Source organism: Dermacentor albipictus, unplaced genomic scaffold (genome assembly GCF_038994185.2).
Source record: "Dermacentor albipictus isolate Rhodes 1998 colony unplaced genomic scaffold, USDA_Dalb.pri_finalv2 scaffold_15, whole genome shotgun sequence".
Lineage (NCBI taxonomy): Eukaryota > Metazoa > Arthropoda > Arachnida > Ixodida > Ixodidae > Dermacentor > Dermacentor albipictus.
This window is the reverse complement of record NW_027225569.1, coordinates 978,297-992,868: the sequence shown is the minus strand read 5'-3', so window position 1 is coordinate 992,868 and position 14,572 is coordinate 978,297. Positions and strand designations below refer to the sequence as shown.

At 44.6% G+C, this 14,572-nt stretch overlaps 1 protein-coding gene across 1 annotated transcript in view; it reads left to right on the top strand.

Annotated features, from left to right (window-relative positions):
- The window catches only part of LOC135919058 (uncharacterized), a 210,220-nt gene that overhangs the window by 35,512 nt on the left and 160,136 nt on the right, over window positions 1-14,572 (top strand). Inside the window, exon 5 of the mRNA XM_065452799.2 lies at window positions 6,340-6,445. Coding sequence (XP_065308871.2) covers window positions 6,340-6,445 — 106 coding nt within the window. The remainder of the gene's footprint in view (window positions 1-6,339; window positions 6,446-14,572) is intronic.

Genomic DNA, 14,572 nt, shown 5'->3' with positions numbered 1-14,572 from the left:
GTAGGCGACAATTCAGCTGATCCACCTCTACCATCACAGCCGGCACTTGTACTATCGCCCACTTGCAGAAAATGATTGCGCCCGACATGCCATCCGCGCACGCTCGTGAGCTCTACGGTGTTCTGTTTTCCTACCACAATATTTTTTTCCATTAACGATCGTCATTTAGTCCAAACTGCAAGTAATAAACATCGCTATAATACCGGCGATGTCCCTCCTATTAATCGCCGCCCGTATCAAGTGTCACCGGTTCAGTGTCAAGTTATCCACGCAGAACTTCGCAAAATCCTTGCCAAGAACATTATTGAACCGTCGTGTAGTCCATGGGCGTCAGCTGTTGTACTGGTAAAAAAGAAGGCTGGCTCATGGCGCTTTTGCGTGGATTATCGGCACCTTAACAGGGTTACCAAAACGGACGTGTATGCCCTACCTCGGATTTATGATGCCCTTGACTGCCTCCACGGTGCTCGCTATTTCTCGTCTATTGACATTCTCGTCTATTGACATTCGCTCGTCTATTGACATTCGCTCCGGGATCGTCCACGGCAGATTGCCGTGGACGATCCCGACCGCGAGAAGACTGCTTTTGTAACTCCAGACGGTCTTTATCAATTCAAAGTGATGTCGTTCGGTCTATGTAAAGCTCCTGCCAATTTTGAACGCATGATGGACTCCCTTCTTCACGGTTTCAAATGGTCCACGTGCCTGTGCTACTTGGCCGACCTTATAGTATTCTCCCCTATGTTCGCTACGCACTTCGAGCGCCTCTCAGCAGTCCTGGACGTTTTTCGTCGAGGCTGTCTGCAACTCATCGCGTCGAAGTGCCCACTTGGCTGTCGCCAGATTACTGACCATGGACATCTCGTTGACGCGAAAGGAGTGCTACCGGTCCCAGGCAAGATCCATGCTGTTACGCACTTCCCTATTCCGAAGTTTGTCAAGGATGTGCGCAGCTTCTTCATCATCATCATCATCGTCAGCTTGGTTACGCTAACTGCAGGGCAAAGTCCTCTCCCATACTTCTCCAACGACCCCGGTCATGTACTAATTGTGGACATGTCGTCCCTGCAAACTTCTCTATCTCTTCCGCCCACCTAACTTTCTGCCGCCCCTGCTATGCTTCCCTTCTCTTGGAATCCAGTATGTAACCCTTAATGACCATCGGTTATCCTCCCTCATTGCATGTCCTGGCCATGCCCATTTATTTCTCTTGATTTGAACCAAGATGTCCATTAAGTCGCGTTTGTTCCCTCACCCAATCTGCCCTTTTCTTATCCCTTAACGTTACACCTATCATTCTTCTTTCCATAGCTCGTTGCGTCGTCCTCAATTTAAGTAGAACCCTTTTCGTAAGCCTCCAGGTTTCTGCCCCGTACGTGAGTACTGGTAAGACACAGCTGTTATAAAGTTTTCTCTTGAGGGATAATTGCAATCTGCTGTTCATGATCTGAGAATGCCTGCCAAACACACCCCAGCCCATTGTTATTCTTCTGATTCTTTCAGTCTCATGATCCAGATCCGCAGTCACTACCTGCCCTAAGTAGATGTATTCACTTACCACTTCCAGTGCCTCACTACCTATCGTAAACTGCTGTTCTGTTCCGAGACTGTTAAACATTACTTTAGTTTTCTGCAGATTAATTTTTAGACCCACCCTTCGGCTTTGCCTCTCCAGGTCAGTGAGCATGCATTGCAGTTGGTCCCCTGAGTTGCTAAGCAAGGGAATATCATCAGCGAATCGCAAGTTACTAAGGTATTCTCCATTAGCTCTTATCCCCAATTCTTCCGAATCCAGGTCTCTGAATGCCTCCTGTAAACACGCTGTGAATAGCATTGGAGAGATCGTATCCCCCTGCCTGACGCCTTTCTTTATTGGGATTCTGTTGCTTTCTTTATGGAGGACTACGGTTGCTGTGGAGTCGCCATAGATATCTTTCAGTATTTTTACATACGGCTCGTCTACACCTTGATTCTGGAATGCCTCCATGACTGCTGAGGTTTCGACTGAATCAAATGCTTTCTCGTAATCAATGAAAGTTATATATAAAGGTTGGTTATATTCCGCACATTTTTATATCACCAGATTGATAGTGTGAATGTGGTCTATTGTTGAGTAGCCTTTACGGAATCCTGCCTGGTCCTTTGGTTGACGAAAGTCTAAGGTGTTCCTGATTCTATTTGCAATTACCTTAGTAAATACTTTGTAGGCAACGGATAGTGCGCTTATCGGTCTATAATTTCTTAAGTCCTTGGCGTCCCCTTTCGAATGGACTAAGATTGTGTTCGCGTCCTTGCAAGATTCCGGTACGCTCGAGGTCAAGAGGCATTGCGAATACAGGGTGGCCACTTTTTCTAGAACTATCTGCCCACCATCCTTCAATAAATTTGCTGTTACCTGATCATCCCCAGCTGTCTTCCTCCTTTGCACAGCTCCCAAGGATTTCTTTACTTCTACCGGCGTTACTTGTGGGATGTCAAATTCCTCTAGACTATTCCCTCTTGCACTATCGCCGTGGGTACCACTGGTACTGTGTAAAGCTCTATACAACTCCTCAGCCATTTGAAATATCTCATCCATATTAGTAATGATATTGCTGGCTTTGTCTCTTAACGCTAACATCCGATTCTTGCCTATTCGTAGATTCTTCACTGCTTTTTGGGTTCCTCCGTTCCTGAGAGCATGTTCAATTCTATCCAATTATTATACTTCCATATGTCAGCTGTCCTACGCTTGTTCATTACCTTAAAAAATTCTGCCAGTTCTATTCTAGCCATAGGGTTAGAGGCATTTATACATTGGCGTTTTTTAATCAACTCTTTCGTCTCCTACGATAGCTTACTGGCATCCTGTCTAGCGAAGTTACCACCGACTTCTATTTAGGTTGCCACCAACACTCCTTAATGACGCCCATAACATTGTCGTGCATTGCTTCAACATTAAGTTATAGCCGAATACTTGTTCTGTAGCTTGATCCGGAGTTCCTCTATTGTCCCTCTTACTGCTAACTCCTTGGTCGGCTCCTTATGTACCAGTTTCTTCCGTTGCTTCCTCAAATCTAGTCTAATTCGAGTTGTTACCATCCTATGGTCACAGCAGCGCACCTTCCGGAGCACGTCCCCATCTTGTATGATCCAGGGTTGGCGCAGTGTATGAAGTCTATTTCGTTTCAAGTCTCGCCATTCAGGCTCCTGCACGTCCACTTTCGCCTATACCGCTTGTGGAAGAAGGTATTCATTATCCGCATATTATTCTGTTCTCCAAACTCTACTAATAACTCTCCCCTGCTATTCCTAGAGCCTGTGCCATATTCGCCCACTGACTTGTCTCCAGCCTGTTTCTTGCCTACTCTGGCATTGAAGTGGCCCATCAGTATGGTGTATTTTGTTTTGACTTTACCCCTCGCCGATTCCACGTCTTCATAAAAGCTTTCGACTTCCTGGTCATCTTGACTGCATGTAGGGGCATTGAATTGTACCACCTTCAATTTGTACCTCTCATTAAGTTTCACAACAAGACCTGCCACCCTCTCGTTAATGCTATAGAATTCCTTTATGTTACAATCTATTTCCTTATTAATCAGGAATCCGACTCCTAGTTCTCGTCTCTCCGCTAAGCTCCGGTAGCCGAAGATGTGCCTGCTTTTTAGCACTGTATGTGCTTCTTTTCCACTCCTAACCTCACTGAGCCCTATTATTTCCCATTTACTGCCCGCTAATTCCTCCAATAGCACTACTGTACTCGCCTCTCTAGATAACGTTCTAGCGTTAAACGTTGCCAGGTTCAGATTCCAACGGTGGCCTGTCCGCACCCAGGGATTCTTAGCACCCTCTGCTGCGTCACAGGGCTGACCGCCGCCGTGGTCAGTTGCTTCGCAGCTGCTTGGAACAAAGCGCGGGGGTTTGACTGTTGTATTCATATAGGAGGTTGTGGCCAAGTACTGCACCAGGGTGGCCAATCCTGATCTCGTGCGGCAGTGCACTACCGGTTCTGGTCACTGGGATCAGGCCCCACTCCAGGCCTGTTTTTGCAATTTTATCAACGCAGGGATGTTTTTTTTAATCCGGTGAAAAATTGCGCGGCACCGGCATCCGTACCACGGTCCTCTTGCATGCGAGGCGGATGCTCTACATCTACGCCACCGCTGAGACAAAATTTCCGTAATACGTGTGAGTGCATCGTAGAGAACGGAACAAACACAACCGAAAAAAGCATTCATTCTCGAAAAACAAAGATAAACCGGTCAACGCCGCAGTATGACCTCGCATAGTGACGCCGCAGAACGTTTACAGATCTATAAATGTTGATGCCCCTAGCTTGAATCATGCGCTGCAGAGAACAAAGATATCTGTAATCCTTCGCATACCACCCCTTCTTAGGATGCTCGCACAGTTCGTAAACGATCGCTTGCCGGACAAGTATAGTTCACACTGTAACGTGTACTGTTACTACTCACCAAAGTATTTTATCCCTGGGTGGAAACCTCATGCACAGAACGAAATAGACACGCAACGTAATCTGCAGCTGACCGTTGGAACGCTTGTCACAGTATAACAGCGCAGTTCTTGGATATCGTAGCAAAACGGTACCCACGATGTTGCGATCGTCGCGTATGTTTCATTGCTCGTAAACCGCAGCTTAGAACTAGAGAATAATACTGTAATAAAGCCAGATTAGTCAATGGAACTTTCAGAAATGCACAATTGTTCTTCGAGGCTAATTGTAGGCTCAAACATGCGCGCACGCATCGCGTTAAATGCTCGATCCGCCTCAACGCCGGCAGGAAGTCCGGCCATACCTCCTTAAACCACTTCAGTACCTCTCACAGAACCTTTTTCCACGTGGAAGACGCCACGCCATACTAAATACGCCGCACGAGCGCCGCAACAAACGCCAGAAAGTAGCGCCCAGGGTATACCTGCCATGCAAAATGGAGCACTCGCCCAAGCCGGCATGCCGAGTGCCCCTAGATGGCCCCACTGCGTAGCAATGTGGTGGCACCCTTGAGAAATCGGTTTATAAATGGCAAGCGCAAGTAAGAGCGGAAAGGCGATGGGAGAAACTCGTTTTCACCCCACCGCGTCGAATGTGCACAATGCCCTCTGGAGCTCCCTGGCCGTTGCCACTTTAGCCGCTTGACAGCTGTAACTAACCGTGACTCGCCTCAGAAGTATTGCAGAAACTACAGCGCTTGCCTTGAAAGCAATACTTTCAACCTAGGAGGCCAAAGGGGACGCCGCTAGATCTGTAGAGAGGGAGGAGAAGAGGCAGTTCCCACATAACAGAAGGTGGAAAGGTGGCGTGAGAAGGCAAGCATACCCCTCTACTATACGACAGTGGTTGCAGGGAAACAGGATAAGCTTAAGTTACAGGTATAGTACAGTACGTTGCTGCTATTTCTTAAAAAATAAACGCCATGCAAATATGTCAAGCGCCCAACTTACGCAGGGCGTGCAGAAGTAGAGCCGCATTAATTAAAGCGCACCGCAGGGTCCAGAAGACACTTCGGAAGCGGTCGACATTCAAATCAACACTTCTGTGCCCGCCGCGTTAGCTTTGCGGCTATAGCATTTCCACAGGTGGCGGATTCGTTCCCAAACGCTGCAGCCGCATTTCGACGAGGGGGAAATAGAAAATGCACGTGCACTTAGATTTTGGGACATGTCAAAGAACATCACGGTGTCAAAATTAATCCGGAGTCAGCCACTATAGCGTGTCTCATATTCCGATTGTGCTTTTGGAACGTACAGCGCCCCATAATCTAATTCAAGTTTATTACTTCTGCTACAATATCATGCGCCATGTGAGGAAATGACAACGCTCAACCTTCTCAGAAGTTACAAAATACGGCGCAGAACAACATCTTAAGCAAACACTTCTCCCTGTGTGTTCTGTGTACTACGCAGACAAACCGCAATGGTGCACTCAAGGTAACGTTTAACATCAACTCACCACTCTCGTCTTAGCCTAAGCGTTGAAGGAATTAAGCTTTAGCCGTCAACATCAACGCTAATTATCGTCAAAGTATTCATCACGGAATGCTTCGCCTACATCAATTCCCACAGTACGTGGGATCTGCATATTCTTGTTCGTTTTAAATCAATAATTGAATAAACGCCACTGACTTCTTTTTCAGCTCTCATGGTTGGGGTTTTGGCCGGATAGTAACACCCTCCTTTTATTTTGATGTTTTTATGTTTTATTTACTCATTTTTCCTCGTATTACACTTAATGGTACGGGAAGGGGATGTTTTATTTTCTTTTATTTCTTTTTCTATTCTTGCTGCACTTTATGAAATGTCAATTGACAGCTTATAAAGCAGGGATGCCATAATTTGCAGGTATATTTCCGTGGAAACGTGCCTTGAGGATTGGCCGCCACCTTTGGAGGAAATGCCCTTCTCTCTCCCACTTTTACCTACTGATGAAGCGCTCGAACCCATAGAAGTAAGTGGCGTAGACAATGTACTGATTCAGTGATAGTTTTATTTTGGAACTTATCAGCTTGTGAGAAATAAGTATTTAGGGTGCAAAAGCCAGACGGCTCAAGATTTTGATGCCTTCAGCGTCCTGTCAAAGTGCATAGAAATGTACTGTGCTCATATCGACGTGAGAATGGCCGACAGTAGAGAACAAGTGCAGAAATTCGGCAACATTTTAAAAACCATAAACATATATCCATTCTAAAAGTGTTGCAAAGGCAAGCGCGTAAACAAAGTCACGAGAGCAAAAGAAATATCACAAACGACCATCAATATTTAAAAGCTTAGAGTAAATGGGAGTGGCCATTCTAGCCATCTTTAACCTAACTAAATGTTCACCATAACCGATTGGTGGCATTCGCTTTAGTGAAAATCTGGCTCTTGCGCTGGCTCGCTGAGTGGATCTGTATCTGTCGGTGCTATGAATATAAGGGAACGGCGTGAAGAGCCTGTGCAGGGTGAGCTCTTGCAGGTACCGTTGCTGTGAGCCCGTGCTTGTCTGGAAACTGCGCGCTGACAATGTCGAGGTCTGTAGAAATATTACGAGAAGTAATAAACTTCAATGTCGACCCGCATAAGTACGAGCACATCTGTGTGCGCCGGGCAGTACAACACGTGGTGTTCGGTCATTCCAGCGACTATAGGCGGCGCGACGGTAGGTCAAAATGGCTGCCGAGACGGTGATTAGGCGATTTCGCAAGCGTGTGCATCTCGAGCAGCAGAGCACGTCAGGCCCTCTAGTTTCACTGCAAACTGTACTTTCTCTCTCGCTAAAGACACTCAAAGTGTATAAATGAAGGCGACGCTACGTTCAACCCTATTCACATCATATGCTGCGGCATCAAGACCATTAGAGACGATTTTTTCAAAGGGGAGCACCGAGGCGTTGCGGAAAAATGAGACGTGGACAGGAAAGACGCTCCCTTGCGACTAAGTATATGTTCAGCGACAAACCACCAGGAACGCCATTGCCCATGCGCTGTCATCGAGAACTGTAAAAAATATTTGCTTTATAGAAAGTTCGTAACTGCGTAACGCTTTACAGAGTTGGGTAGCAATGCATGGTTCACTTTGTCTAACGCTTTAGAGAAGTCGAGAGATAAACAATCTGTTAAAAAGCAGAACATAAATTGGCATGTAGGCCATTAGTGAAGAGGATAAGCTGAGTGTCACAGGAGAAGTTTTTACGGAATCCATGCTGCATAACTGTGAAGAAGTCGCTATTTTCAAGAAAATTAACTAGATGCGTGTATATTATTTGCTCCATAACTTTGCATGGTACAGATGTAAGTGAAATAGGTCTATAGTTCTGTGGATCATAGGATGGTGCAGTTCTATGAACAGGGATTACTTTGCCAATTTTCCAATCATACAGTTGGGTCCAGAGCTGTAAGATTGCGAGTAAATGCATTCTAATAGGATTGAACAGTATTCCGTTGTGTTTTGTAAGAATACAGTATTAGCTTCATCTACCCCACATTGTGCTTTACGTTTTAATTTCTGTACTATGGCTTTGATACCGGTTGAGTGGAAAATGATGGGATCCATGAAGCGGTAGTTAGTTGAATTTATCTCAGGCATCGGATCAGGGATCTGATGCGATGAGAATGTCTGAGTGAAGGTATTGTTAAGCACAGTAGAGCACAATAGGTCAGGTACTGGGTCCCCAGAAGTTGTCAGTAATGATATTCCAGTTTTATGGTTATTTCCTCGTATGGTTTTCCAGAAGCGTTTTGGATTAGTGTTCAATGAATTTGGAAGTGTACATTTAGGGTATCAAAATTCGGCTGACCTTAGGGCTTTAGTATATGAAATTGCTGCCTGTTTATATGCTAGCCAATGTGTGTTTTGAGGAATGTTTTGCTGTACGCAAAAAACGTTTTTTTCCTGTTCGATAACCGATTCAGATATGTGCTGTACCATGGTGCTTTATTGTTAGCATAGACGTATCGAAGGGGCACCTGTTTGGTGATATGCTCACTGATCTCATTTTTGAAAATAGACCAGTTAGTTTCTACGGAGGGTTGCAGATGAAGTGGTAGGAAAGTGTCTAGAAATATGCACAGTTCTCTGTTATGGCTTGATTTTTTTATAATTTCGGAACTGTTCCGCTGTCGGTATGTTTTTGTTGTGTTGTTGTGAGTGTAAAATGCAAGATGTCATGATCACTCAATCCAGGCATGTGTGTCACCACAGAAATGTTATGCGATGACGTTAGACTGATGTCCAGGAGTGATGTGTTCTGTGCTAAACGTGTTGGAAGTCTGACGATCTGCGATACGCCGAAGTCAGAGCAAATGGAAATGAACCGATTGGCATCGGCCGACGAAAGATTAGAAAAGGGATTGACATGTGACCAGACAATGTTAGGACAGTTAAAATCGCCTGAGAATATAATTTGAGTTCCGCAGAACCGCATGGTAATCTAATATAAACAATCATGTAAGTCATCGGAAAAGGATGAGTCGCATGATGGGGATCGGTAGCAAACACCTAGTAATATATTTTTTTAAACTAATAGTTATACAGCACGAAATTAGCTCTAAATTCGTATCAATGGTCACACAAAAACAATTGATGCATTCTTTAACGGCGAGCACGACGCCACCACCAGTTCTACCAGTTTGGTCACTTCGGTAAACAGCGTATTGGTTCTCGCACTCAAACAGTTCGGGGTTTGTTATTTTGCTATTTAACCATGTTTCTGTGAGTACAATGATGTCAGCATTACAGTCGTTAATAACAGCACATAATTCGTCTTATGAAAAGAAACTACGAATGTTAGTAAAAAGAACTGAACACCCCCAATCTTTCAAGGCACCTCCCCTCGGATGGCCTTAACTTGGCTCTAACTTACGGCCAGAAGGAAGAGTTGTGCCAGGTGTATGCGTTCTGCGCATTTCAAAAATATTAGAACCACAGAAAGCTCAGCTAGTTGGTAAGGATTCATTATGAAAATACTTTCATTGGCTCCGTCATATGCGTAGCATTTCCCATCCAACATTAGTTTTTATATCGTAGTTTAATGGAATATGGCAAATAGAAAAGCACATTTTCATTTTTTCTCTATGTTACCAGTTGCTTGGCAGAAATCTTCACTCATTGCCGTGTCCGTGTTTTTTAACAAACCTCGCTTTGAAGAGACGAGCTCCGTGGTTTTATAGGTTTCAAATTTAGTTATTAGTGGTAGAGTTTTCTCTGAATGGGAAAGCGACCAATTTTGTGCGCCCGGCATATGTCAGAAGCCGTTATGTCAACCTTCAAAGTATTATTCAGCAGGTTTAGCATCTTATTTTCTGATTCTGATGAAGTTTCGTCTGCCGTGTCCGGTATTCCATAAAAGATCAGATTATTTCTTCGAGATCGATCTTCTGCGTCATCAAGACGTGAGTGAAATGCACTCGTGTCTTTTTTGAGGCGCTCTACCGTGGCATGCAACTCTTTCATATCTTTTTGGCACTGCTCGAAAACAGAAGTTTGGGTTTCAACTTTTGCTAATCTGTCCTTTATTTCGGACATCGCTTCTGAAACGGACTGCTGCTGTTGTTTTACTTCAGCTGTGGTTCCAACTTAAAAAACTTCTTGTGCGCAAAGAGACAGGGACCAAGAATAGAAGAAACACCAGGAGGAGTGTTTCTTCTATTCTTCGTCCATCTTTGTTTGCGCTCAAAAAGTTTTTAAGATGAATCGGTTCCAACTAGGCCGACTCGCAGTTCTGTTTCCAATATTGTTTTTTTGCGTTGATTGAATTCTCTTTGTACGCTAGGTTTGCCAGATATGCCAGATGTAGAAGTGATAGGCAGGGTAAACTGCAGTGATCATAGGTTACTGAGAGCTAGGTTGCACCTCAATTCCATTTCCAATAATTTCGCGTTTTTTTTGTTTGATTTATTAAGCATAAAAAAGTTTCCCCTATGTGGTCGTTGGTGTGAGTGTTTGTTGGCTTCTTATGCTAATACGTCCTTTACACACATTGTAGGCGCGGTCCTGTTGCTTGTTCAAAACAATAAAAAGTCAGAGTTGGGTAGCAGACATAGCAGTTGTGTAGCACAAACCTCAAGATATGCAAAACCTTGTACTTTAATAACGCCGTTTTGAAGTGTTGGTCAGCGTTTGGAAGAAACATTTCGCATAGCACAGTTGCCACACATGAGCCTATACATATATCATATTTCTGCACAAACAGGCCATCTTCTAAGGAAGTGAACGTTGCCCCAAGATGAAACTCCCGAAAGCTAAAAAATTTTCTACCGGAACTTGAGCCCTCTTTTGAAAGGGCACATCCCCATTTTTTTCTATACATGACTGCACAGCCGTAAAAAAAAGCTACCTGTGAAGTATAGAGTAAGACAGCTCGTCAACAGCAATCGAAAAAAAAAAATTGACATCAAAGACGTTCTCCTTAAAGAACGTATGTATGCCAAAATGACGTTTTATTAAAAACGGGTTGTCTAGTACAAGACTGTTAAGCTGCTAATCTGACTCTTAACTTGGTGTTAGCCAGTGCCATCTCTCACAAACCTTGGCCGTGGATGTAATGTGTTTAATAACGTCTCAACGCATTCTTGCGGCTTTTATGCAGCACGTCTTGCTGTTCTTATGCAATGCATATCTGTTCACTGCTTTTTCTGCTTTTTCTTGACATATTTCGATAAATATGCATATTTCATTGTTTTTTGCGTTTATTGGAATCCTTTTATGCATGGATATGTTTTTACCGATTGTATTTTGTGGTCAATTGTGCCATATACCCTCCTTATCCTACGCCTCCTCGTCGGCGTGTGAGGTCTTTTTAAACAAAGCAAAGAAACATGATCGATAAAACGCTTAAACATTTGGGCCCCACCACGCAAACTAAATGCCATAAGCGAAAGCTCGGAAAGATCAAACGGGGTAGTGATAGGAGAGGCAGTTGAACCGTGATCGGGTGATAAACCTTGACGACGGGTATCTTCGAATGTATGCTAGTCTCAGCTAAAAAGGGAGGCCAGCCCTGAATGTTGGTTAGGTGGTAGCGGTCAGGGACACAGACCGCATTCGGACTACGGTAGTCCCCACATGGCTGCCAATCGTTGCTTCCTTTAGGCACCATGTGGAACGCCGGCAACCACGAGCTTGGTTACGTGCGAATAATTTTTGCTGCAAGATATGCTGAATGTCTTTGCGAGCAACACGGAGTTTGTCAGGGCTGAGTCGGTGTGGGTTCGCCTGTGGTGAGACTGGTGAGAATACAATGCGTCACGGCGTGTTTAGGTGGCGTCTCCATCGGAGGCTGTGTATTGATTTAAGGAAACTCAGTGAGAAGAGCCGTGTACTCGGAGGTAGGCTTTTTAGGAAAGTTTCGTTTAGAGTCATAGCGGCCGTCAGAAAACAATTGACATTTAAACCAGCGATGCTATCAACCATGTGACAGTGCTTCATCTCCACGACCAAGGTATCAAGGAATGGGCTCCTACAATTGCATAACGCAAATCTGCTATCCAGAATAGCTATTGAAACCGTCGTTTTAGGCCGAGGTCAATGATAAGAGATTTCTGGGCGTAGGTTACGATGACCAAAGAGGGCTGCCTGCGCGGACGCGGCGATCAGCACGAGAGGCAGGCACGTACCCAGGGGGGGGCCCGGGGGGGCCCGGGCCCCCCCCGAAATAAAATGGCATACCCCCCCCCCCTCCCTCCACACCCACGCCACCACTCCTCACAAATTCCTAAATGCGCCGCCAGATTAATGTTGAGACTTGGCACCTGTTCATCGGTCAGCCTTATGCTGCCTTTTTCACTCCTTTTAGATGGTGATAGTTATCGGCATTTCTTGTATTGTGAAGGACAGTTTTCTCATAGATTCCGCACCCACGCGATTAACTCGAGATGCGCTCAGTTGTCACCATCTATTCAACCGTCACGCGCATAGCTGTTGCTTTTGTTAGTTCAACCTTCTTTGTTTAGGCTGATCCTGGAACCAGGAGCGGGATGCGGCTGTTACTCAGCTGGTCTGTACTCTCATGGAACGAGTTGCGGCCAGAGAAAACACCAATTGCGTTTAACTTTTCCCTTTGCTTCATTATTTCCTTGAGTTACGGCTAGCCGCGACGCTGGCAGATGCCCGGAACTATATACACGTGCTATGGGTTAGATAAGGTGGGAAATAAAATGATGTGAAAGAGCGTCCATCATGAAACCCTGCAATAACCCTTAAACCCATAAGCAAGATGACTGTCGCCAGTTAGCTCGTCTCTTTTTCCTTAATTGTATCGCACTTTTCGTGCAAAATTGGAAACCGGAAACAAAAATCGCAAGGAGTTGATAAATTAAGCGATCTACTAAGGGAGAGAGCCAACGCAACAACCAAACTACAAGCAAAAGCGAATAATAACAATGTTAAGCGTTGTTTATGAGAATATTTATGGATCAACATCTTTTTATTTAAAAAGGAAGTAGAGAAAACGCCGCCGGAAGTGGAGAATAATTACTTGCTTTGAATGACGCTCCTACAGTTATCGGTCGAAGCGCCTCACGTAGCCACTTCTCTGCTGTGCTTATGTGGGTTTTTTTCTAACCTTTCTCGGTGAGCGCAGTATATACGTCTAGAATCGCAGAGTCCTGCGCTCTACGCGGTTTTATGGGACTGGCGGCCGCACAGGGTTACGCAATTCGCGGAACTGTCAAAACTGATCCACAAGGCGAAAATAACTGATATTCGAAACTATAACATGTGAAAGACTGAAGAAGCCGTAAAAAATGAACGCAGCCTGAAATCAGTAAAAAAGAAACCTGGCATAGGACAAACCATGATGTATGCACTAAACGATAAGAGGGATAATATCATAAGCAATCTCGAAGATACAGTAAAAGCAGCGGAAAAATTCTAAGCTGACCTGTATACAGTACCCGGAGGAGTCACGATACCTCACTTAGAAACAGTAATGAACAGGATACAGAAACTCTCCTATAACTAGCGATGAGGTCAGAAGGGTGCTGCAAGACTTGAAACGATGAAGAGCGGGAGGAGAAGGTGGAATAACAGTCCATTTAATCAAAGATGGAGGAGACATAATGCTTAGAAAACTGGCGGCTCTTCATACGATGTGTATATCGATTGCAAGGGTCCCAGAAAACTGGAAGAATGCAGACATTATACTAATCCACAAAAAAGGAGACGTTAAAGAATTGAAAAATTATAGGACCATTAGCTTGCTCCCAGTATTATATAAGATATTTACCAAAATAATCTCCAATAGAATAAGGGCAACACTCGATTTTGTCAACCAAGGGAACATGCTGGCTTCAGGAAGAGATACCTTACAATGGATCACATCAATGTCAGCAATCAGGCTATCGCGAAATCTGCAGAGTACAATAAGCCTCTCTATGTGGCTTATATAGATTACGAAAATGCATTTGATTCAGTAGAGATACCGGCAGTCTAGAGGCACTACGTAATCAAGGACTGCAGAACGCTTACGTAAAAAGCTTGAAAGATATTGTACATGCGTGTGGTATCTGTTTGCTTGAACGAGGTGCGTGGGCGCCATCACTCCAGAAAAGAGGAGGAAGAACGAACTGGGCTCGCGCTGTGAATCTAACCGGTCAGCGCTGCAACCGTTGTTGTAAATATAATCTCTAAATAGTTTCTCGTCTTACTGGCTCGTCCTTCGCGTAAGAATATATACAGAGGTTCTACAGCTACCTTAATTCTACACAAGAAAAGCAGGGAGATACCTATAGGGAAATGGGTCAGACAGCGAGACACAATTTCTCCGAAGCTATTCCCTGCGTGCTTAGAAGTCAAGCTATTAAACTGGGAAGGCACTGGTATTAAACTGGGAAGGCAAACTGGTAAAGATCGACGGCAAAATTTCTCAGCAACCTTCGGTTTGCCGATGACATTGTTCTGTTCAACAACAATGCAGACGAGTTACAACAAATGATTGGAGACCTTAACAGAGAGAGTGTAAGAGTGGGGTTGAATATTAATATGTAGAAGATGACGATAATGATATATAGCCGGGCAAAGGAACAAGAGATCAGGATCGCCAGTCGGCCACTAGAGACTGAAGGAGTACGTTTACCTAGGTCAATTAATCACAGGGAAC